The sequence below is a fragment of the Chiloscyllium plagiosum genome, unplaced genomic scaffold, assembly GCF_037043375.1.
Source record: "Chiloscyllium plagiosum isolate Xiang-an unplaced genomic scaffold, Cpla_swu_hap1 HiC_scaffold_16, whole genome shotgun sequence".
NCBI lineage: Eukaryota > Metazoa > Chordata > Chondrichthyes > Orectolobiformes > Hemiscylliidae > Chiloscyllium > Chiloscyllium plagiosum.
The window spans coordinates 43,740,372-43,765,734 of record NW_028270154.1 but is presented as its reverse complement, the minus strand read 5'-3'; the positions used below and the strand labels follow the sequence as shown (position 1 = coordinate 43,765,734).

The window sequence follows — 25,363 nt, the reverse complement described above, 5'->3', positions numbered from 1 at the left end:
GGAGAATCGATGTTTCGGGCATAAGCCAGATTCCTGAAGAAGGGCTTATGTCCGAAATGTTGATTCTCCTGTTCCTTTGATGCTGCCTGACCTGCTGCGCTTTTCCAGCAACACATTTTTAAGTTTGTGATTCAAGCACTAGGATGCCCAAATCTCTGCATCTGAGAGCTTTGTATCCTCTCATCATTTAGATAATATGCTTTCTTTTGTTCTTTCTGCCAAAATGGACAAGTTCACACATTTCAACATTGTATTCCATTTGCCAGATGTTTGCCTATTCTCGTAACCTTCTGTATTCCTTTTATAGACACCTTATGTCCTCTTCATAACTCGGCTAGATTTACTAATGATAAAATCAGCCCCTTCATCCAAGTCGTTTATATAAAATATAAAGAATTGAGACCCCAGCACTGATGCTGGTGCCATACTACTTGAGACTTATTGCCAGCATATGCATAAGCATTCATTTTCTGCAATCACCTTCTACTGTGGCACTTTTATTAAGTGCCTTCTGGAAATTAAAGAACAGTACATGCACTGGTTCCTCCTTACCTCCAGCACAAGTTACTACTTCAAAGAATTCCAATAACTAAGCTAAATGATTTTCCTTTGACAAAACCATGTTGGCCCTGCCAATTTCTTGAACTTATCCAAGTGCTTTGCAATACCTTTTTAATAGATATTAAACTTTTAACAGTTGTCAGAGAGAAAATGTTAAACAGCAAACTGCCTACCTCCCTGTTTGAATAAATAATTGGATTAGATAATTTCCAGTCAGGTTTTGGTGAATTAAAACTAATGCATTTAACTATTTTGCTTGCTGAAATCCAGCAGATCTTGGGAATTTGTCAATTCATCCTTCCAGCAGAAACCGAAAAAGACTTCGAGATTGAACTGTATTAGTGAACATAACTAGTGCAATGATGTATAAGATGGTAAAACATCAACAAGTACTTGGGTACTAAAGGAATCTGGGGATATTGGGGAAATGCTGCAATGCGTTACTTAAGTAGATGAAGAACCAAGCTCTTAATATAAACAGTTTTGCAGGGCGCAAAGGCTTTTTATTTGTTTTTCCTGTGTTTTTATGTCTTCGTGACAGGTATAAATATTATTCCTTGCTTTGAATATTTGAATCCGTATTATGCACTTAATCGTTCCTACATTACTGAATGTGCTGTCTTTCTACTTAGACGGAGAGTAACCACGATACAGCATTAACGTTGGCTTGTGCTGGGGGACATGAAGAACTTGTTTCAGTTTTAATAGCTCGTGGTGCCAATATTGAACATAGAGATAAAAAAGGTATGGACTAGTTTCACACTTGGATAATCTTTTATTTAATGGAATTCATAAAACAAGCTTTTGAAGCTACTGAGTTCAGGTGAGAGTTTGCATGCAGTCCACTTTAGTGAAAAATCATATTCATAGTTTGAGAGAGAATTAGTTATTACTTTTATAAGCATAAATCTGCTTGACTTTTTGGGAGGAATATGCATGTAAGGCAGATTGGGTAAGGAGGTTAGATGTCTTTCAGGGTCATTAAATAAAGCAGAAATTTTGAATATTCATTAATTTAATCATCATGGTAGTGGCATTGTTGTATTATCACTGATTTAGTTATCTAGGGAGCCAGATAGTGTTCTTGGGGCATGGAAGGTTTGAATGGCAGATACTAGGTATAGTGATTGTAGTGTGAGGAGCGATTGAGTAAATTGTACTTGTCTGTACTTGTTGGAATATCGAAAAATGAAAGCCAGCCTTAATGAAAGATGCAGAATTCTTGGAGGAGTTGGTAGCTGTGGTAAGATTATTTCTCTTTGTGGGAAAGTCTCAGACAGAGGGCATAATCTTAGTAAGGGGTCTCACATTTACTACAGGGATGAGGACAATTTCTTCTGAGGGTAGTGGATCTGTGGAATTCTTTACCTTCGGGCTGTTGAGGTTCAGTCATTAAGTATATTAAAGGCTGAGATGGAAGATATTTAATCAGTAAAGGAATCCGTGGTATGGAGGAAAGGTAGCAGAGCAGAGTTGTGGATTATTAGTTCAGCCATGATCTCACTGAATGACACAATGGGCTGAATATCCTACTTCTGTTCCTCCATCTTGTGGTTTTATGGACACCAGTTCAAGTCCCGCCTTGGCAAATAGTGGAATTTGACTTCAGCAAAAATCTGGATTTAAAAGTTCAACAATGACTGAAACTATTGCCGGTTGTTATAAAAACCCAACCAGAACAAAGCAGCTTGCTTGATTAGCATTATAGCCATAAACATTCCGTGTGTCCGAGGTTGATGTTTAGTGATAGTTCTGTGTACTACAAGATGCACTGCAGAAATTCAACAAGGCTACTTAAACAGCATCTTCAAAGCCCACAACTAAAACTATAGAAGGACAAGGACAGCAGATACATGGAGCAACACCACCTGTAATTTCCCCTCCAGGACTGACTTGGAAAACATCCTTGCTCCTTCAGTATTTCTGTGTCAAAATCCTGGGAATTCCTCTTTACAGCATGATGAGTCGACCAAAAATAAAGTGGAGAGGTTCAAGAAGGCAGCTCACCACCCCTTCTCAAAGACAAGTAGGTTTGGCAATAAACGCCCAGCCAGTGACACGTACAAATGATTTTTTTAAAGATAGGACTGTTTTATTCCACTTATATTAATTATTTGGATTTAATTTCTCTTCGTTGTCTTGGTGGGAATTGTACTTCTCCCACCTGAACATTATTTGTGGCATCTGGAACACTTGTCCACTAATATTACCATTATGCTACCCTTTCTTTATGTGACTTGAAACTGCTTTTTAGTAATTGGGGTGTTTATTGGTAGTTGAAATATTAAGACTTTTTTTTACAGCTGTAAATCTGACCTTTGCGTTAGGACACAGGGAGGATTAGAAAGCAGTTAGGCTACTTACGTACAATATCTTTGTATGCTTTAAAGCATGGAAGCAGGCCACTGACCAAATGCGTTCATACAAGTGTTCAGCTTCCGCAAGATTTTCATTCCACATTATTTCATCTCACTATTTTAACAGACACTCCAACTCCTTTCTCCAAGCAGAGCTGCTTTACTGGACTGTGCAAAGTAAAGCTCTTAATTCTCCAACCAGGGCTAGTAAACATGACCAGTTCAGATGTTTGGCATGTGTTGTCAGTGGCCATTGTCTCTAGAAGGCTGTGCAGATTCCACTAATTTTAAAAACAGTAGTGGTGACTCATCCATATAGAGATTGTTCCTTGATTAAACTGTTATATTGATATTTACTTTGTACCCCATCTGATCTTTTGGAGTGAGAGAGTCATTTTGATTATTGAATTGGTAAGCAAATCTTGACATTCTATTTTGAGAAGTCTGTAGTTTAGTATAACTATTTAGCAAGGAGTTGCAATTTCACCTACTAGCTATATATGGAACCTTACGAAATGAGTGAGCATAAACCTCGCTACTGTTTGATTGATACAATGGATTGTGGGATGCTTTCAAATTCAGATTTGAATTTAAAATACCCGAAGTTTCATGTATTCATCCAAATACGGGAATATTTTTGAGATTTTGTTTGGAAGATCGTTGTTTGTTATTCTGCCCTTGACTCATAATAGTTAGCAAAATATGATATTGGGTTTGGCAGTACTCTTAGATACAGAAATCATCTAATGACATCCAGAAGTGTTTCACTACTTGAAAAGTCACAGGGGGCTCATCAGTGTAACTATGTGCTGTACAGTAAACAAACAAAAACTCCCATTTAGAGTCATTTGATGTCTTCCACTACAGAATGGTTGAACTCAAGAATGCAGAATGGAAATCCTATTTTATTAACCAGACTAGTCACGTAAAAACAGGTTAGCTATTTTGCCAGTTAAAATGGTTCTCTCTTTTTCATCTGGTTAGGTTTTACTCCACTTATTTTGGCTGCTACTGCTGGTCACGTTGGCGTTGTAGAAATTCTGTTGGACAAAGGAGCAGATATTGAAGCGCAATCTGAACGCACCAAGGATACACCATTGTCACTGGCTTGTTCCGGAGGCAGGCAAGAGGTGAGAGACCTTCTTGTGGTTGACCGTTCTTGAATGATGGCTAAATACTAGTGTAACATGACAGTCTTTTATCATCTTTTATCAGTGTATAACTTGATTTGGGCATTTGAATGATGGTATGGAGAGCCTTGTATCCAAATTTACGCAAATAAGAAGCATTCTAAGGAGTATGGCTGGAAGCTTAAAACTGGGAAGACTCCCAGATTAAATGGCTAAACCTGATGAGTGGATTTCAGTGTAGGCAAATGAGTTTTGGATCTGCAAAGGAAAGGAGAGGATATACAGTACACCACAGGAACAGGTCTTTTGGCCCACCATGTCTGTGTCAACCGTGATGCCATTGAAAGCTAATACTATCTGCTTGGGCATGGTTCATATCATTGTATTTCCTGCCAATTCATGTCTGTCTAAATGCTTCAAATGTTGCTATTGGATCTACTTCTACTACCTACAGCATGTTACAGGCCAACTACCACCCTCTGTTTTAAAAAAAAAACAAAGTTTGCCTTGAGCATCTCTTTTTAAATTCTTCACCACCCCCACCCCACATCCTGGAAAAAGACTCCCTAGCCATGCCACTCATAATTTTATATGCTTCCATAAGTTGTCCCTCAGCCTCTGATGCTGTAGTGTTACTTCAATCTCTCCTTAACTAATATGTTCCAATCCAGGCAACATCTCTTTTGTACCTTTCCAAAGCCTCCATAATCCTATAGTATGATGACCAGAACTTCACACGAGTACTCCAAATGTGGCCGAACTAAAGTCTTGTACAGTTGCAAGCATGTGGTATGCCTCCTTTACCACCTTAGCTACTTGTGTTGCTGCTTTCAGGGAACTATGGATGTGTACCCCAAAATCCCTCTATGTCCACGCTCTTAAGGGGCTTACCATTTACTAGATACTTTCCTTTTGCATTTGACACCACAAAATACATCCCCTCACTCTCTTTAATGGATTAAACTCCAATTACAATTTCTCTGTCCAACTTACCTGTATCTTGCTGCATCCTTTGACAACCTTCTGCATTATCCACAACTCCAATTTGAATATCATCTGCAAAAGTACTAACCAGACCACTTATGTTTTTATCTAAATTATTTATGTATATTACAACAAGAGGTCCTAGCACTGATCCTTGCAGAATGCCGGGTAACACATCTCCATCAGAAAAAAACACCCTGCACAACTACCCTCTGAGTTCTTTGATCAAGCCAGTTTTTTATTCAGTTTTCCAACTCGCTTTGGATTCCATGTGACTTAATCTTCTGGACCAGCCTATTTCTCCAATTTCCCCATCCCTGATGTAAGGCTGATGAGTCTATAATTACCCAGATTATCCCTGTTGCCCTTCATAAACGAAGGAACAACATTGGAGAATAGCCAATCTTCTAGGACCTTGCCTGCGGTGAAAGAGGATACAAAATTCTCTATCAAGGTCGAGGCAATCTCTTACCTTGTCTCCGTCAGCATCCTAAGGTCGGTCCCATCGGGACCTGGGTACTTATCAGTCATAATTGTTTTCAAGACAGCCAACAACATGACTTTAATATCAATATCACGGACGCACAGAGACCACCTAAAAATCTTAGCATCACCCACGTCCCTCTTGGTGAATACTGACTTTTAAAATGTATTAAGGGCTTCACTGACTACTTGTAGTTCAAGGCATAAATTCTCTCCATGATCCTTGAGTGGACCTACTCTTTCTCTCTGTAAAAACAAGGACTGCAGATGCTGGAAATTAGAGTCTAGATTAGAGTGGTGCTGGAAAAGCACAGCAGGTCAGGCAGGATCCGAGGAGCAGGAAAATCGATGTTTCGGGCAAAAGCCCTTCATCAGCCCTTCTCTATTCTTTCTCTCATTAACCTTTTGCTCCTACTATGTGTCTAAAATGCCTTGGGATTCTCCTTAATCCTATTTGCCATAGGAATTTCATGGCCCCTTTTTAGCCTTCCAAATTTCTTGTGTAAGTTTCATTTAGTGAGCACTTTGGAGAGAGTGACCATAATTCGATTATGTTTAGTTTAGCAATGGAAAGGGATAGGTACGTGCTACAGGGTAAGAGCAATTATAATGCGATTAGGCAAGACTTAAGAGACATAGAATAGGGTAGCAAAATGCAGGGAATGGGGACAGTTGAGATGTGGAGCTGGTTTAAGGAACAGATATTGCATGTCCTTGATATGTATGTCCCTGTCGGGAGAGAGGAAGTGATCAGGTAAGGGAACCGCGGTTTGCTAAAGAAATTGTATCTCTTGTTAAGCTGAAGAGGGAGGCTTATGTGACGTTGAGAAAAGATAGTTCAGATGAGGCGATGGAGAGTTACAGATTAGCTAGGAAGGATTTAGAGACAGAATTAAGAGGAGCAAGGAGGGGGCATGAGCAGTCTTTAGCAGGTAGAATAAAGCAGAACCCTGAAGCTTTCTATAGGTATGTGAGGAATACAAGGAAGACTCGGGTAGGAATAGGGCCAGTCAAAGACATAAGTGGCAAGTTGTGTGTGGACCCTGTGGAGACTGGAGAGGAGCTAAATGAATATTTCTCATTGGTTTTTCACTCTGGAAAAGGAGAATATTGGAGAGGAGAAGAATCAGATAAGAGATATTAGACTGGAAAGGATTGAGGTTAGTAAGGAGGAGGTGTTATCAATTCTAGAAGGTGTGCAAGTAGATAAGTCCCCGGAGCTGGATGGGATTTATCCAATTCCTGGGAAGCTGGGAGGAGATGGTGGAGCCTTTGGCCATGATCTTTGAGTCGTTATTGTCTACAGGTTTAGTTCCAGAGGACAGGAGGATTGCAAATGTTGTGCCCTTGTTCAAGAAGGTCAGTAGAGGTGATCCAGGTAATTTATAGACCAGTGAGCCTTACGTTTGTTGTAGGAAAAGTTTTTGGGAAAGTTTATAAGAGATAGAATTTATAATTGTCTGGCAAGCAACAATTTGATTGGAGATAGTCAACATGGTTTTGTCAAGGGGAGGCCATGTCTCTCAACCCTCATTGCGTTTTTTGAGAAGGTGACCAAGCATGTGGATGAGAGTAGGGCAGTTGGTGTAAAGCGCAGTAAAGCCTTTGAGAAGGTTCCACATGGTAGGCTTTTGGAGAAAATGTGGAGGCATGGGTTTGAGGGTGATTTAGCAGTTTGGATTAGAAACTGGCTTTCTGGAACAAGGCACCAAGTGGTGGTTGATGGAAAATATTCAGCCTGGAGTCCGGTTATTAGTGGTGTGCTGCAAGGATCTGTTTTGGGACCACTGCTGTTTGTCATTTTTATAAAAGACTTGGACGCAGGCATAGGTGGATAGGTTAGTAAGTTTGCAAATGACACTGAAGTTGTTAGAGTGGTGGACAGTATGGAAGAATGTTGTAGGGGGGACAAACTGCAGAATTGGGCTGAGAGGTGGCAAGTGGAGTTCAATGCAGCTAAATGTGAGGTGATCCCTTTAGGAGGAATAACAGGAAGGCAGAATACTGGGTCATTGGAAAAATTCTTGGTGGTGTGGATGTGCAGAGGGATCTTGGTGACCATGTACATAAATTCCTGAAAGTTGCCACCCAGGTTGATAGTGCTGTTAAGAAAGCATACGGTGTGTTAGGTTTTATTGGTAGAGGAATTAAGTTCTGGAGCATGCTGTAACTACAAAAAGCTAGTGTGGCCTCACTTGGAATATTGTGTACAGTTCTTGTCGCCCCATGACAGGAAGGATGTAGAAGCATTGGAAAAGGTGCAGAGGAGATTTACCAGGATGTTGCCTGGTCTGGAGGGACTGTCTTAGGAGGAAAAGCTGAGGGACTTGGGTCTGTTCTCGTTGGAGAGAAGAAGGTTAAGAGGGGATTTAATAGATACATACAAGATGATAAGAGGATTAGATAGGGTGGACATTGGGAGTCTTTTTCCTTAGATGACATCAGTTTGTACGGTGGGGGGGGCATAGCTGCAAATTGAGGGGTGATCGATTTAAGACAGATGTCAGAGACAGATGCTTTACTCAGCATGGTAAGGGCATGGAATGCCCTGCTTGCCAATGTAGTTAACTCAGCCACTTTAGGGGCATTTAAACAGTCCTTGGATAAGCGTATGGATGATGATGGGATCGTGTAGGGGGATGGGTTTAGATTAGTTCACAGATCGGCACAACATAAAGAGCCAAAGGGCCTGTTCTGCACTGTATTGTTCTATGTTCTATGTTCTTTTCTGCTTTTATATTCTTCAAGTGCCTTGCCTGATTTCAAGTTTCCTAAACCTTGTATATGCTTTTGGCATTTTTAGACTAAATGTTCAGTATCTCCTACCACCCAGGTTTCCTGAATCTTGCCATCCTGATCTTTCACCCTCTCATGAACATGTTGATCCTGAATTCTGATCAGCTGACCTTTAAAAGAGTCCATCATATCAGGTGTGGATTTACCCTGAAACAGCTGCCCCAATCTAATTTTTCCATTTCCTATCGATGGTGTTGTAATTAGCCTTCCTCAAATTTTAGCATTTTTACTTGAGGTTTAATCTTATCCTTTCAACATTTTATAGAATTGTGATCTGCGCCTCAAAATGCCCCCTCACCTAAATTGTCAATCATCTGGCCAAGCTAATTCCTCAGGACAGTCCTGGTTCCGTAGGTACAGGTTAATAAAAAGTTTGCTGTACATTCTCTTCCCTAGTTAACTATCTGCATATTGTTATGAGAAACCCTCCTGATGCACCTAACAAATTCAGCCCCAACAAACTCTCTGGCACTAAAGGAATCGAGTCAATATTGGAGAAGTGAAAGTTGCCTGTTGGCTTTGCATCTTTCTATGGTTTGCTTGCATATCTGTTCCACTATCTCCTGCTGGCTACTGGGAGGCCTGCAGTGTAAACCCATCATAGTAATTGCACCTTTCTTATTCCTGAATTCTACCATATGACCATACTAGATGTCCTTAGTGCAGCTCTAACATTTTCCTTCATCAGTAATGCAAAACCCCTCCCCATTTTATATCCCTCTATCATGCCCGAAATATTTAAACCCTGGAACATTAAGCTACCAGACCTGCCTTTCTCTCAATCAAGTTTCTACTTTGTCTAGAACACTATGGTTCCATGCTCTAAGCTCATCTACCTTAACTGCTATCTACACACCATGCATAATGTTACAGACCACCATTTCTGCCATTAATTTCTGTTCATTAATCTGACCCTTTTTGTTCTTAGGCTTACTTAACTTCTATCTTCACCTCAATCAGTGCTCTTGTTCCCATCCCTTCCACATCTGAATGGTGAAAAATGAGAAAGAATGATGCTGTCTAACATGACAAAAGGCTAATAGAATGCTGGCTTTTATATCCCTAGGACTAGATAGCAAGGAGATAAAAGTCATGCTTCAGTTGTACAAAGTCTAGGTTGGACCATACCGAAAGTTGTCGAAGAAGATTTAGATACCATACTGTTTGAAGGCTACTATAAACTATTGATGGAATTTAGTTTGTTTCCAAGAAGGATACCAGCACTCCAAGGATAAACCTCTGGGAGAAGTTATAGAAACTAGAGTTGGTATTTTCTTTTGGAAATTAGATTACCACAGTTCAATGAGGCAGCTCACCAGTAGCCCCTCAAGGGGACAGGCAGTAAATGATAGCCAGCAACACACCCATCCTGTGAGTGAAATTAAAGCAATGTTGAGATCATGTGATTTAAGCTTTCAGGATATTAAGTGTAACAAGTTGAGTTGATGTTTAAAAACTATTTCCCCGATTGGGAAACCGAAGATTAAGAAGCATAATCTCAGAATTGGAACCAGCTCTTGCAATTGGGAAATTAGAAAGCACTTTTGCATACACATGACTGTGCCAGTTTTGAATATTTTCAGAGATGGCAATTGATGCTATATTAATTATAATTTTTTTATTTGATATCTCTTTAAATCTTTGAATAATAAAATTGCAGGTGGAGTTAACTCCCATCAACTCCCCTTAATCTCATTAAGGGGCTGAATAGGCTTGACTAGGCTTGACAGGCTAAATGTTCCTTGTTTTCTTTGACATGAGTACATTCCATATAGTTTCATCAAACAGTTGTAATAATGGTCCGTGATAAAATCAGTCATTGAAATTAACTGTGTGTCATGGCATTGATTACAAAATGTTGATACTAAATTTCCGAGTGAGTAAAGCCATAGGATTACTTAAATTTGGCATTTCAGTTTATAATTAACATTCTATCAAACATGACATCCTAATTGATGAAAGATAAGAGTTTGATTTCTCACTTCTTCAAATTCTCACCTGAATCTTTTAACATTTTCTTGATTAAGGTGGTGGAGCTGCTGCTGGCTCGTGGTGCAAACAAAGAACATCGCAATGTTTCAGACTATACACCCCTCAGTCTCGCTGCTTCTGGGGGCTATGTTAACATCATAAAGATCCTTCTGAATGCTGGAGCAGAAATTAATTCCAGGTATTGCAGCCAAATAAATAACTTATTAAAGATATGGGGAGCATACGCAGAAATAGTCCATGTTGCCCTCATATAAGAATATCTGGTTGTCAACGGAGATCATTCCTGTCTCTGTTATTAGACCTTATTTCAATGTTGGTGTCTTATCTAAAGCTGAGGTTTTAATGATATTGGCCTAAAGCCATCTATTCTCTCATGTTGGATCTGATTTTACTACATGGTTAGTTTGACTTTTTCCTGAACGCTTCAACTCAAAAATTATTTTATGCTGCAAGTTACTGCAAATCCAAACTGGTTATGGTGCAGGGATGTTCCTGGGGACCATGGTGACTGATGCAACCAAAAATGGAGAGAGAGAAAAAGACCATTCTAGACTGGCTATTATATAATGAGAAAAGCATCATTTTTGAGAGGCCCTTTGGGAATGATCAACCATAATTTTGATAGAATTCCTTATCAAGATGGAGAGTGACGTACAGGTAGTTCTTCTGTAATATGATGGTTGTGTTCTTGTGCAACCCTGCATTGTATACAAACTGCTTTGGAAACGGCACTTAAATTGTTGGCGATGTAGTCCCATTATAGGCAATACATTTTAAAAGTTCACGCTTTAGAAACAGTGTCCCCAATTCGGCAATTGTGTTAATAAAATGCCCTTTTCAACAATGGAAGCATCAGTGGTCATATTACAAGATTATGTAGACTCTGGAAAAGTTCCAAAACATTTGAGAGTTAATTAATATAACCCCTCTATTTAAAAAGGAGGCAGAGAGATAACGGAATTACAGATCACGCAGTCTGAGGTTGGTAATGGGGAAACTGCTAGAGTCCATTATAAAAGATTTAACTGCATAGCATTTGGAAAGCAGTGGTAGAATTGGACAATGTCAGCATGGATTTATGAAAGGGAAATCATGTTTGACAAATCTACTGGAATTTTTTGAGCATTTGACTAGTAGATTGATGAAGGGAGCCAGTGGATGTGGTCAGTTTGGTCTTTCAGAAGGCTTTAGACAAAGTTTCACACAAGATAAGTGTGTAAAATTCAACTGTATGAGTTTAGAGGTAGTGCTTTGAGATGGGTAGAAAATTAGGTGGACAGACAAGTGAAGAGTCAGAATACACAGGTCTTTTTCCAAAACGTAGTTAGTGTCACCACTGGGGCATTACAGGGACCAGTGCTCGGATCCTTGCTACTCACAACGTTTTCATGATTTAGATGAGGGAATTAAATGTTTTATCTCCAAATCTGCTGATGTGACAAGACCGGGTGAGAGAGTGAGCTATGAGGAACATGTAAATGCTTCAGTGTGATTTGGACAAGCTGAGTGAGTATGCCAGTGTTTGGCAGATACAGTAGCTGTAGATAAATGTGAGGTTATCCATTTTGGTCGCAAAAATAGAATGCAGTTTGTTATCTGGCTATAAATGGGAATGAGATGGAAATGTGTTGCTGGAAAAACGCAGCAGGTCAGGCAGCATCTAGGGAACAGGAGAATCGACGTTTTGGGCATTAGCCCTTCTTCAGGAAATTCCCGAAACGTCGATTCTCCTGTTCCCTAGATGCTGCCTGACCTGCGTTTTTCCAGCAACACATTTCCATCTCTGATCTCCAGCATCTGCAGACCTCACTTTCTCCTATAAATGGGAATGTGCAATGAGTCATGTGTGCCCTTGTACACCAGTTGCTGAAGATAGTTGCAGGTGCAGCAGGCAATAAAGAAGTCAAATGGTATGTTGGCATTCATCGAAGGTTTGAATACCAGAGCAGGGCCATCTTGCTGCAATTATATGGGACTTTGTAAGGAAGTGTTTATGTAAGCTTGTACTCCTTATCTGAGGAAGGATGCTGTTCCTGTAGATGGAGTGCAGCGAATGTTTGTCAGACTGATTCCTGGGTTAGCAGGACTGACAGGAGGAGAGTTTGAATCTCTTCGGGTTATATTTACTAGAGTTTAGAAAAATGAGGGCCAATCTCATTGAAGCTAATAAAATTCTAACAGGACGAGGTCAGACAGATGCAGGAAGGATGCTCCTCACGGTGGGCAAGTCCAAAATGGGGGTCACAAAACCGGGTAAATAATTTTGGAACAAGGTGAGGAGCAATTTCTTAACCAGTGTGGTGGCCCTGTTGGATTCGCCACCACAGAAAGTAGTCAAAGCCAAGACACTATGGTTTCAAGTAGGAGTTAAGTATAGCATTGGGGCCAAAAGAATTGAAAGTTATAGGACAAAGCAGGGACAGGGAAATCCAGAGTTGGATGATCAGGCATGATTATACTTACTGAATGGAAGACCAGTTTCGAAGGGCCCTAAGGCTTACTCCTATTTCATGATTCTAACCAATGAGATATAAAGATTGGGAAATGAAAGGATGAAAGAAACGTACTGTTTGGGGTGTGTGAATTCATATCAAATTGAATGCAAAAAGAATTAAAATGGAAACAAAACTAGAAATAGAACTAATAGCAATTGATAACCAGGAGGAATGAACTAAAATTACTATATGCCTGTATGACATCATTGTGGTACGAGGAATGTGGGTGGGGGGGGGTGTTGGGTGCCTTTTGCGTGTGAGGTAAACCTAATAGCCTCTACACCACAGAAACTATTGACTGGAGATTTTCTCACCATTTCGGCATGTCTGAAGGTGGTTTCCATGTGCTAATTTTGCTACATTGTACTTGTCACATGGCAAATTTCAATAAAATGTTGAATTGTTTGATAATATTTATTCTCTTGCAGGACAGGAAGCAAGCTGGGAATTTCCCCTTTGATGTTAGCTGCAATGAATGGCCATGTGGCATCAGTGAAACTGTTGCTTGATATGGGTTCTGACATTAATGCTCAGATTGAGACCAATAGAAACACTGCCCTTACTCTGGCCTGCTTCCAAGGTCGAGCAGAAGTAGTGAGCCTACTGTTGGATAGAAAGGCCAATGTTGAGCACAGAGCAAAGGTAATTCTGTTTAATTGACTATTAAAACACATACATTTATAAAGAGCAGCTCCTCGGGCTTAATGCTTTTTACCAAAAGATCAATCTTTTCTCAAGAATATATGACTTCAGTACTGCCCTCGCTGGTTTTATGTGAACTATGTGTAGCTTGAGCTTTAACCAAAAAAAAATCATTGGCTGTGAACAAGGCCATAATTTGTTTCCCAGTCCTAAATACCTTTGAATCGTGTAGCTTGTTATTTCGGAAGGAAGTTGGGTCAACCATTTTGCTGTGGGTCTGGAATCACATTTAGACCAGATCAGCTATGGATGGGGGAATTTCCTCATTTTTAGGCCATGAATAGCTTAATAGATGTTTAATAATGATAGTAACTCTCATGGTTGCCATTACTAAGACAACAGTTGTCTTATGCAGATTTATTGATTGCACTTAAATTCCACCACTTGCAGTAGGAGAATTTGAGCTGATGTTCGCTGAATATTCATTTGGGTCTATGGATTAGCGAGTTCTGAGAAGATTTGTAGCTCTGGTTGAGGTTCTGGATGTAGGTCTGCCCGCTGAGCGGGAAGGTTAATTTTCAGACGTTTCATCACCATACTAGGTAGCATCTTCAGTGAGCCTCCAGATGAAGCACTGGTGATGTAGCCCACTTTCTATTAGTTCGAGTTTCCTTGGGCTGGTGACATCATTTCATGTGGTGACAGCATTCCCTGTTCTTTTTCTCAAGGGCTGGTAGATGGAGTCTAACTCAATGTGTTTGTTGATAGAGTTCTGGTTGGAATGCCATGCTTCGAGGAATTCTCGTGCGTGGATCTCTTTGGTTTGTCCTAGGATGCAGGTGTTGTCCCAGTCAAAGTGGTGTCCTTCCTCATCCGTATGTAAGGATACTATTGAGAGTGGTTCATGTCTTTTTGCGACTAGTTGATGTTCATGTATCCTGGTGGCTAGTTTTCTGCCTGTTTGTCCAATGTAGTGTTTATTACAGTTCTTGCAAGGAAGAAGACTTGCAAGAACTGTAATAAACACTACATTGGACAAACGGGCAGAAAACTAGCTACAAAGTGACATGACCCATTCTCACTAGTATCCTTGCATACGGATGAGGGAGGACACATGCATCCTAGGACAAGCCAAACAGAGACACGCACGAGAATTCCTAGAAGCAAGGCATTCCAACCAGAACTCTACCAACAAACACATTTGACTTGGATCCCATTTACCACCCTCTGAGAAAAAGAACAGGAAATGACATCACCAACCCAAACACACAAATAGAAAGTGGGCTACACCACCAGTGCTTCATCCGAAGGCTTGCTGAAGATGTTATCTAGTATGGTTACGAAACTTCTGAAAACGAACCTTCCAACTCAGCAAGCAAACCTACATCCTGGGTCTATGGATAACTAGTTCAGTGACCCCCAAGCTGTCATCCCCTTGTAGATAAACACATTAATTTGGTTGTATTAGCACTTTTGTATAAGTGTGCACTTCCGGAAAGCTAGTGTTTCCAAATAAACCTGTTGGACTATAACCTGAAGTTGTGATTTTCAATTTGTAATTTGCTCCTTTTTGAATACTGATCTTTACCTGAGACGGTAAACAGACTTCTGCCTCCCTTTTACAGTGAATGCTCACCTTTTGATTAGATGATTAAGATGTTCCAATACTTTGGCCTAAAATTCCTTTCTCAAATCATACTACATAACTAAATAGGTCATTCATCTCACGGTATGTGGATTGTTGCTATTGCATAATGCCTGCTAAAGTTAACAGTGCAAATGTCAAATGTTGGAGCATTTTCAAGTTGTTTTTCATGTCTATAAATGGATGTTTTTAAGAATTCTAGGGTAACACGTTGATCCCTTGCTTCACTGAAGAAAATGCATACTAAATATTTTAGGATTCCAAAACCTTAATAATAAAATTTAATGTAATTTGTAACTGAGTGAGTTGATCTGTTTCTATTTAGACTGGTCTAACTCCCTTAATGGAAGCTGCCTCTGGAGGATATGCTGAGGTGGGAAGAGTATTGCTTGACAAAGGTGCTGATGTCAATGCACCACCAGTGCCTTCTTCACGTGATACAGCTTTAACCATTGCAGCTGATAAAGGTCACTATAAATTTTGCGAACTGCTGATAAACAGGTATTTAATAATTTATAATATACACAAAATTAATCCAAAAAGTTGGATTTAGTGAAGATCCTCAAAGTATAATCAGAATCATTGCAATTTTAAATTTTGATTTTTATGAATTCTACAGAGGAGCTCATATTGATGTTCGCAACAAGAAAGGTAACACGCCCCTGTGGCTGGCAGCAAATGGTGGGCATTTTGATGTGGTCCAATTATTGGTGCAGGCTGGTGCTGATGTGGATGCAGCAGACAACAGGAAAATCACACCTCTTATGGCAGCTTTCCGCAAGGTAAATTCTTAGTATGTTCAATTTTCTTTTTGCTGTTTTGCTAAACAAGAAATATATCCACTAAGAGCACCTTAAGTTGTTCAGAATGCCTCTTCAATTTTGAACAGCCAGTCAAGTTGCTGTATTTGCAATGGCAGTTATGAGTGTAGCTGGTCATTTTCTTTGCAACTTCATAACCCATCATGTTGGGTTTTGTTTTGTTTCGGGCTGCTCTCAAGGATATCATTGACTAGATAATGATAAAGTCGCCATAGTTCTACCAGACCAAGGGCCTGCTGTCTCATTAGACAGTGATGGCTGCTGGTGGTTTAACATCAGGATCACCACACCTCTGGTGAAGAGAGTTTGAGAAGGTAGGACCTTCATGTAACCTCAAACCAATACAGGAACTGAACCCATTACACATGCTTAGTATTTTTGTGTTGTGGTAGTTTTCATTGCAGCCCATCTAAAGATCGCCAGTATAATAAAACTCTTGTGCATTAAGAAATGAATGGCAGTCATTTGAGTCTTGAAGTAGAAATAATTGTGTTCTAAGGGGAGATGTTTTTGTTATCTCCTGGTTGCTTTGCTTGCTCATTTATTTCTCTCCTCAAACATTCAAATCTAACCTTAATATAAGTGTTAAGTAGCACCCGTGAGTTCAAATAAGAACTCATTGAATTAATATCTAGCTATATCAATATTGAAGTTATACTGTAAAACAGTTGTTGAGCTGTTTCATAACATCAGGATGCTTGAAAGACTCAGTTTAAAAGAAATTTTATATAACCATTCATTTGCAAATTTAATGTTGAATCGTACTTTTTCAGGGTCATGTGAAAGTTGTACAGTACTTGGTCAAGGAAGTGAACCAGTTTCCATCTGATATTGAATGTATGAGGTACATAGCAACCATTACTGACAAAGTGAGTATATTAATATGTTATGTGAGACCCATGTGTTCTCAACAGTTTTCACCTCTTTTGTGTGTAGTCATTTAGCTTTGTTCTGTATTTCCAACATGTTTTTAAGCAAAGTTTTTAATAATGGAATTTGTGGTTATTTAAAGTTGCACTTCTTGAAAAGAAGAAAGGAGCTTAATCAGTTCCATTGAGTTGTAGCATGAACTGGTGAGTTTAGGGTTTTGAAGAAGTTGGAAATTTTCTGAAAGCAGGATCTAGTGGATATTCATCAATGCAAGTTAGAGCAGGTATGGCATGAGTGAGAAGCAAAAGAGAAAATAAAGTGGGAGGCAAACAGCAGCAACCTTTTATGAATTGCAAATAGGTGTGACCTGAGTGCAAACAGTAATTTATCAATGTTGTAGCAAATCTTGAATTTATGCATGTGTAATTAGCTTTACACTTATGTAAAGCTGTGTAAGTGACAGTGACAGCTTTGTTTTCTGTATCTAATACATTGTGTTCAGAAAATTCAAAGCTTCAGCACAGAATAATATGCGATCTCTTAATGGCAAATTATTATAGTATTCTTGAGACTTAGTGCACTTTTAAGAGTTTTTAAATAATGTTTGGCTAAACAGGACACAGTAACGAATCAGCCATTATTTCCAAGTAGGTTTGTTATTTTTCAGATCTACTGGGTTTTTTTTCACTGCCTCATGGAGTTTCGATGAAAACGTAGTGTTTAGCCAGGAATTTGCAGGATAAATTTCCAATTGCTGATACATGATGCAGCATAATTGTTTGTGTTTATGTCTTATTGCTTGCATTGGATAGCCATCTGACAAAAGTAGAATTCTGAAATAGGGAACATTTTATATATGGTAAAGAAATGACTAAACTGTGACTGGGTTACAATGTTGCCCATGAAATGGGGTCTGTGTTACTTTGTACAATTCAGATGGTCAAATGTGAAGTTGGAAAGTGAAATTTTCTATGGTCTTGGTACCTTTTAGCTCTCTACCCTCCTTGCAGTCTTTTAATATGGTCAACAACATTATTGTTCTGTAATGCCTGTCTGCTGCTCAGCTCAGTGGTGATTGTTTTCTTGGTTCAATTTTTTTTTAACAATGTCATCAGAATTGTCTTCTAGTTCCTGCACAAATATCTCTCCAGTCTCCCAAGAAATTATCCTTAGTCCATTCTTGTTTTGTGTTCTGGATATAGGTTTGCTGACGTTGCGACACCATATCGGGTAACATCCTCTGTGAGCCTCCGGATGAAGCACTGCTGGTGTTTGTTGGTTTCTATTTGTATGTTTGAGTTTCCTTGGGTTGGTGATGTCATTTCCGGTGGTGATGTCATTTTGTATGGTGACTTCATTTCCTGTTCTTTTTCTGAAGGGGTGGTAAGTGGGGTCCAAGTCAAAACAAACTAGCTACCAGGATACATGAACATCAACTAGCCACAAAATGACATGACCCTCTCTCACTAGTATCCTTACTTACAGACAAGGAAGGACACCACCTCGACTGGGACAACCCATCCATCCTGGGACAAGCCAAACAGAGATTTGAGGATTCCTAGAAGCATGGCATTCCAACTCTGTCAACAAACACGTTGACTTGGATGTCATTTACCACCCCCTGAGGAAAAAAAACAGGAAATGGTGTCACCACAGGAAATGATGTGACCAACACAAGGAAACCCAAACATATAAATAAAAAGCAGGAAACACCAGCAGTCCTTCATTTGGAGGTTCACAGAAGATGTTACCTAGTATGGTGGCGAAATGTCTGAAAATGAACCTTCCAGCTCAGCGAGCAAACCTACATCCAGAACCTCAACCTGAGCTACAAACCATGACTATTTATTTAGTGCCTTGTAACAAAATATCCCCAGGTGCTTCATAGGAGCATTGTGAGGACCATCTCCTCTTAGCCAGAATGAACCATACTGTTTTCAACCTTGGTGTACTATCTAATCCGAAACTGAGCTTCTGAGCCAGTGTCTTCCATGAAAAAGTCTAAGTTCCACTCAGTCATGTAGCGTGTTTACCTCTTCCTACTTGCTGTAGAAACCCTGAGAGTAGATAATATAGATATGTGGATAAATTGAACTCTTTATGTGGAGGTTGAACTCAATGTTGTGGTTCTGTTTGCCGAGCTGGGTATTTGTGTTGCAGACGTTTCGTCCCCTGTCTAAGTGACATCCTCAGTGCTTGGGAGCCTCCTGTGAAGCGCTTCTGTCATCTTTCCTCCAGCATTTATAGTGATTTGTATCTGCCGCTTCCGGTTGTCAGTTCCCCAGCTGTCTGCTGCAGTGGCCGGTATATTGGGTCCAGGTCGATGTGCTTGTTGATTGAATCTGTGGATGAGTGCCATGCCTGTAGGAATTCCATGGCTGTTCTCTGTTTGGCTTGTCCTATAATAGTAGTGTTGTCCCAGTTGAACTCATGTTGCTTGTCATCTGAGTGTATGGCTACTAAGGATAGCTGGTCATGTCGTTTCGTGGCTAGTTGCGGATCATTAGCTGTCTTCCTGTTTGTCCTATGTAGTGTTTTGTGCAGTCCTTGCATGGGATTTTGTACACTATCCTTAGTAGCCACACACTCCGATGACAAGCAACATGAGTTCGACTGGGACAACACTACTATTATAGGACAAGCCAAACAGAGAACAGCCAGGGAATTCCTAGAGGCATGGCACTCATCCATAGATCCAATCAATAAGCACATCGACCTGGACCCAAGAAACTGGCCACTGCAGCGGACAGCTGGGGAACTGACAACTGGAAGCAGCAGATACAAATCACTATAAATGCCGGAGGAAAGATCACAGAAGCGCTTCACCGGAGGCTCCCAAACACTGAGGATGTCACCAAGACAGGGGACGAAACGTCTGCAACACAAATGCCCAGCTCGGCGAACAGAACCACAACAACGAGCACCCGAGCTACAAATCTTCTCCTAAACTTTTGAGGTTGAACTCAACTTGGACTGATTTGACCAAGTGAAACTTAGTTAACAGTTTTGTTTCTGTAAAAACTAATAGTTTTACATCAGCATTTGTTTTTCCTAATCTAAGACATGATTAGTTTGCAACATCCTGTCAACTCATGACAACAGACTTTTTTTTTATTCCAAGATGTATCCTTTGCATTCACCCACTTCATGGTTCTGTATTCCACCGTCTTTAAATAACTTTAAAAACATTTTTTTTTTACTTTCTGTTGTCCTAGGAGCTGCTTAAGAAATGTCACCAGTGCATGGAAACGATAGTTAAAGCGAAGGACCAGCAAGCTGCTGAAGCAAACAAGAATGCAAGCATCCTTCTCAAAGAACTAGACTTGGAGAAGGTGAGAGTTCATTCTGAATGTTCAGTGATTGGTATTTCAAATTACTACCTTGTGCTAATCAGAATCCATCTTTTGGATTGCTCTGTCATTTGTGCAATTTGTTCTCCTTTTTCCAAATGTGAATCTTTATGCTTGCTTCAGTTCTACTTAACTTTTACTTTCATAATTACATTATATTTATTGTTATAAATAGAAGTTTGACTTTAATTTGAGTATCCTGAAATATTGATACTATGTTATATTAACAGTTTTGTTTAAATCTGAAAGATTTGTACTTTGCATAAATTGATTATTTGTTGTAGTCAAGGGAAGAAAGCAGAAAACTAGCACTTGCAGCAAAGAGAGAGAAAAGGAAGGAAAAAAGGAAGAAGAAAAAGGAAGAACAGAAACGGAAACAGGAAGAGGAAGAAGCCAGAGTTAAAGAGAATTCAGAGAAACTGCAAACTCCCGAAAAGGATAGGTTTGAAGGCAAGTTGTTTTGAATTTAAATTGTCTACTGTAAATCATAAATTGTTTCTTTTTTAAAGAATTGAGTTCATATTTTCTGTTCTACACAGATGATGAAGTTGTACCCATAGAACCTCCCAGTGCAACAACAACTACCACCATTGGTATTTCTGCAACTTCAGCCACTTTTACTAATGCTTATGGGAAAAAGAGAGCCAATGTTGTAACCACACCAAGTACGAACAGGAAAAACAAGAAAAACAAAACTAAGGATTCTTCTCAGAGTGTTCAAATAATTCTAGAAGATCAGCATATGTGTATAGCGCAACAGAAGGCAGATAAAAATAAAATAAATGGGGAGCCGCGAGGTGGTGGAGTAGGAGGGAACAGTGATTCTGATAATGTTGACAGTACAGATTGCAATAGTGAGTGCAGCAGTGGCGGTAAAAGCCAGGATCTCAATGCAATTGCTGACTTCCACAACTTTGGTGACCAGAAATTGTACCCTCCAAGAAATGAAAAATCTAATACTTCCATATCAGAGACTCCAAATCACCCAAGGTAATATTAATCATGTGCTGGCATTGTCATTCAGTAGTAATTTTGTTTCTGTTGGCATTCTTTCTTATTTATGATATGTGCTTTTGTTGTAGGCTACATGATGGCACTAATGAAACAAATTCAAGCTCACTATCTACAACTCATAAGACTACTTCACTGCCATTGTCATCCCCAAATGGAAAGATGAATCTGACTAGTCCTAAACGGGGTCAGAAGAGGGAAGATGGTTGGAAAGAAGTTGTGCGAAGGTAATTAAAGAATTTTTGTGTTTTTGATAGGGGTGTAATTGAATTATTACATGAACAAAAAAAAACTCATGCCCCTTCAAAGCCATTGAATTATTTTTGGTTCTTCCTCCAAGTGCAAGATCTTAATAAATTTTGAAAGAATTTTGTTCCATGGAACTAATCTAACCGTCGATTTGATGGGGATGGGATAGTATTCCAGTTTTTTTCCACTTGGATGCACTGCCCTAATTTCCCAAAGGGAAACAGATTAACTTTGGCATTCATTATTTTTGTGTACAGCAACATTGTGGAAGTCAACAAAAGCAAAAAATTAAAAGAACAATTGAAATTGTCAAGCCATGGGGGAGAAGGTTTTCAATGTGCAGTGAATTTTGGACTGGGCTATGAATAAATTATTTTTGGCCCAAAGTGAATAGAAATTTGACCTTGTGGGGAATGTTTTTCCAATGTTGGGCCCTGCATTTATCTAGCTTAATGCTACATAACTCCTTCTGCTAGTTTTCTGTATAAATATATATTTTCATCCATAGCATTCTTTTGATGAGAGCTTTGGAAGGGTTTAAAACCTGCCTAGAAGTTTATTATTATTTCACAGTTCTCAATGACTAAGCAACCTCTTTGGTAATATTGGGGTTGGAGATAGATAATGGTTCTTGAAGACTTTGGTATACCTTTGTGCACCTGAATGAATGGCCTGAGATTCAAGTCAGGAATCAATCTCATTTGAGTATTTAATGTACTTAATTTTTATTACACTCTGGTGAGTTGCTATGCTATATGTTGAGTAAGGAAGTATTTATTTTAAACTCTCCAGGGATGTTGTTTTTAATGTATTAAATACAGTAATGATGCTCCTTCATTAATTTGAACAAAAATGCTTGCATTTATAAATGGGATATTCTTGAATCCCTACTGTTTGGAAGCAGACCATTTGGCCCATCAAGTCAACACTGCCCGTCCGAGGAGCATTCCATCCAGACCCAGCTCCCAATCTCATCCCATAGCTAACCCACTTAGCCTGAACATCCCTGAACGCAATGGACAACTTAGCATGGCCAATCCACCGAATCCGCTCATCTTTGGACTGCAGGAGGAAACTGGAGTCTGAGGAAACCCATGCAGACACAGGGACAATATGCAAACTCCACACATACAGTTGAGAAGGTGGAATTGAACCCCGGTCTCTGCCCTGTGAGGCAGCAGTGCTAACTTCTGAGCCTCCATTGTCATCCTGTTATAGTGCTGCCAAGCTATCTGAAAGACCACCACTTTTTTAAAAAAAAGCATTTCTATTGAAGAGTAAATTTTATGCAGTCTTACTAGAATCTATAAATCTTTTCAGCAATATGCTGTGCAATGGAAAATTCCAATCCAGAGATGTGCCATTGTGGATCACCTGGTAAAACAACACTGATTTTAGGATGCAGATAAAAAATTCTGTTCAATATTTATATCAAAATTTCAATGCTTACATTGTTTTATGTCTATTCCTTTGGGCATGCTAAATGTTCCCCTTTCAATTAACTTACAGGTCAAAATGTGCTGGCTAGGTAGTGGGGAAACACTCATATGGCTAGGAGAGTAGTGAATGTTAAGTCTTGAAGTTAACAGTTCATCCAGTGGCTTAATCTGATGGTGTGAGGTTGTGATGTTACCAAGAATGCATCTTTCAGGGTAGGAATTCAGTCTATGGTCTGATTTGCATGGCAAAAATCAAATTTGAGGTGTTCCTTATCTTCCAAAATGACTGCATCCTCCCTGACTGTCCTCAAGCAGTTTGAGCATTCTTTACATTTTCTATGGAAATTTGAAACCTAGAATTTAATTATTTAGGTCAGTTACTTTGTTAAAGTTGGTAATACTTGCAGTCAACCAGGAGATGCACTATAAGAGATGGAGTTGCTGGCAATTGAATATGTTTCATTTGGGGGCTTATAGAATTTCAGGTGATTGTATGTTTATGTTCTTTTTGAGATCGTGCATCAATGGGTATGTTTTGTTCACTGTCAGCTATTCTTCGCGCAATGTGTTTTTCCCTGCAGGGGCTAAGTGTATGCTTAAAACAGGAAGTGATTTGAACGGAATTGGTCTCAATGTTCCAGATATAATCTATTTACTGCCACATTTTCATGGTAGTTCCTGAGCCAGATTGAGCAGCAGCAAAGTACAATATAAGCAAATGAAGCATGTTGTCATGTATTGGCTCTGCTACCCAAATCAGTACCAACCAGTTTCTGTACGAGATTCCTAGTTGTCCTTATGAATGTTCAGTCAAAGTGTCTTGGTCAGCGCAGAACTAGATATGTTCTTCCCCAGACTTTTATAGAGTCATAGAGATGTACAGCATGGAAACAGACCCTTTGGTCCAACCAGTCCATGCCGACCAGATGTCCCAACCCAATCTAGTCCCACCTGCCAGCACCCGGCCCATATCCCTCCAAACCCTTCCCACCCATAAACCCATCCAAATGCCTCTTAAATGTTGCAACTGTACCAGCTTTCACCACTTCCTCTGGCAGCTCATTTCATACACGCACCACCCTCTGCATGAAAAAGTTGCCCCTTAGGTCTCTTTTATATCTTTCCCCTCTCACCCTAAACCTATGCCCTCTAGTTCTGGACTCCCCGACCCCAGGGAAAAGACTTTGTCTATTTATCCTATCCATGCCCCTCATAATTTTGTAAACCTCTATAAGGTCACCCCTCAGCCTACAACACTTCAGGGAAAACAGCCTTCATATGGAATGTTTTTAAGCAGCAGTTTAAGTTTGGAACTCTATTTTAGCAGGAGAATTTTCAGGATATTACATGTTGAGTACATATTGAGCACGTACTGATAGGGTGATAATGGTCTGGGACAACAGTTGCTTCCCCAGGCCTTTGGAGGGGTAGAGAGGAGCAGTGGTCGCACTCTCAGATTGGTATCGTATATTTGAATGATATCAGTATTGTGTATATTGATGAACAATTTTGCTATTTACTACTTTACTGATAATGTAATGTTCTTCAATTCTCAGTAACTCTGTCGGCTCTCGCTGCTTTGCCTGACTTAGTTGCAGTAGTCAGGGTGCAGTCCAATTTAATTTGTTCGGGCTTTAGAAGTCTGACTTGAAAGACAGGGTTGTTTTTCACTATCTGTGAACTTGCCTGTTTTTTGGTGTCGGTGAGTTTTAGAAGCTGTGCAGTGACTGCATCAACATTGATTCTAGGCCCTTAGTATACAATAGTTGTTGCTCTGCTGATTTGGTGTAATAGACGCTTTCACATATTTTGGCTTGAGAAATCACACTGAAGTTTTACTTTTCCCTGTCTTTGAGGAACTGTTTACTTTGCAGGATCCAGGGATGCAAGTTTTTTTTTAAGCCCCTGGTAAGTTGGTTGGGTCTACAAGCTGTTGCTTCCAAGATTATGATCATAAAGTTGATTTTACATTAGCAAAAAGCTATTGAAATTTTGATATTCATGACACCAGATAAAATGCAGTAGCATTGCAAAAATCTTGTATAAGGTGTTCACTCAGTCAAATTGCTATTTGTAAAGATGCTTTTTGCCCCAGTCTAAGATGGTTCAACCCCAAAATCTTGCTCCAAGACACTTTTTTGATTTGCTTAAAAGATCAGTTTGTTGCTAACCCAATCTTCAGTATCAAAGGAGCTAAAATTTAGTTATAAATATTTGACAAGAATTTTGTAGCATGTAAAAAAAAAAAATGACTCCTATGCAAACAAGGAAAGCTTTTAGCTTATTTTGGATTGCATACTTGGTAGAAAAATAGTTTTATCTAGTATATGAATGATCTATGCCATGTATTGAAATAGACATTGCTTTCATTTAAGACATGGATTGATAGGTCAGTAGTGTTTCTCCACAAGAGACAGACTGCCAATTCAAATCAGCTTCCCATCCCCTATATTTACAATATAGTAAAATTAAAATACTCAGTGACCCTCAAAAATGCCTTAACCAGACATTAAGGATAAATCACAACAAAAAATGCCA

General features: G+C 39.5%; 1 protein-coding gene across 18 annotated transcripts in view; it reads left to right on the top strand.

Annotated features, from left to right (window-relative positions):
* The window catches only part of ankhd1 (ankyrin repeat and KH domain containing 1), a 159,478-nt gene that overhangs the window by 117,261 nt on the left and 16,854 nt on the right, over positions 1-25,363 (top strand). For all 18 annotated transcript variants that reach the window (XM_043703618.2, XM_043703617.2, XM_043703616.2 and 15 more), the window contains 11 exons: positions 1,194-1,305; positions 3,903-4,048; positions 10,339-10,481; positions 13,227-13,440; positions 15,411-15,586; positions 15,705-15,867; positions 16,680-16,775; positions 19,992-20,108; positions 20,411-20,576; positions 20,666-21,116; positions 21,209-21,364. In XM_043703618.2, coding sequence (XP_043559553.2) covers positions 1,194-1,305; positions 3,903-4,048; positions 10,339-10,481; positions 13,227-13,440; positions 15,411-15,586; positions 15,705-15,867; positions 16,680-16,775; positions 19,992-20,108; positions 20,411-20,576; positions 20,666-21,116; positions 21,209-21,364 — 1,940 coding nt within the window. The remainder of the gene's footprint in view (positions 1-1,193; positions 1,306-3,902; positions 4,049-10,338; positions 10,482-13,226; positions 13,441-15,410; positions 15,587-15,704; positions 15,868-16,679; positions 16,776-19,991; positions 20,109-20,410; positions 20,577-20,665; positions 21,117-21,208; positions 21,365-25,363) is intronic.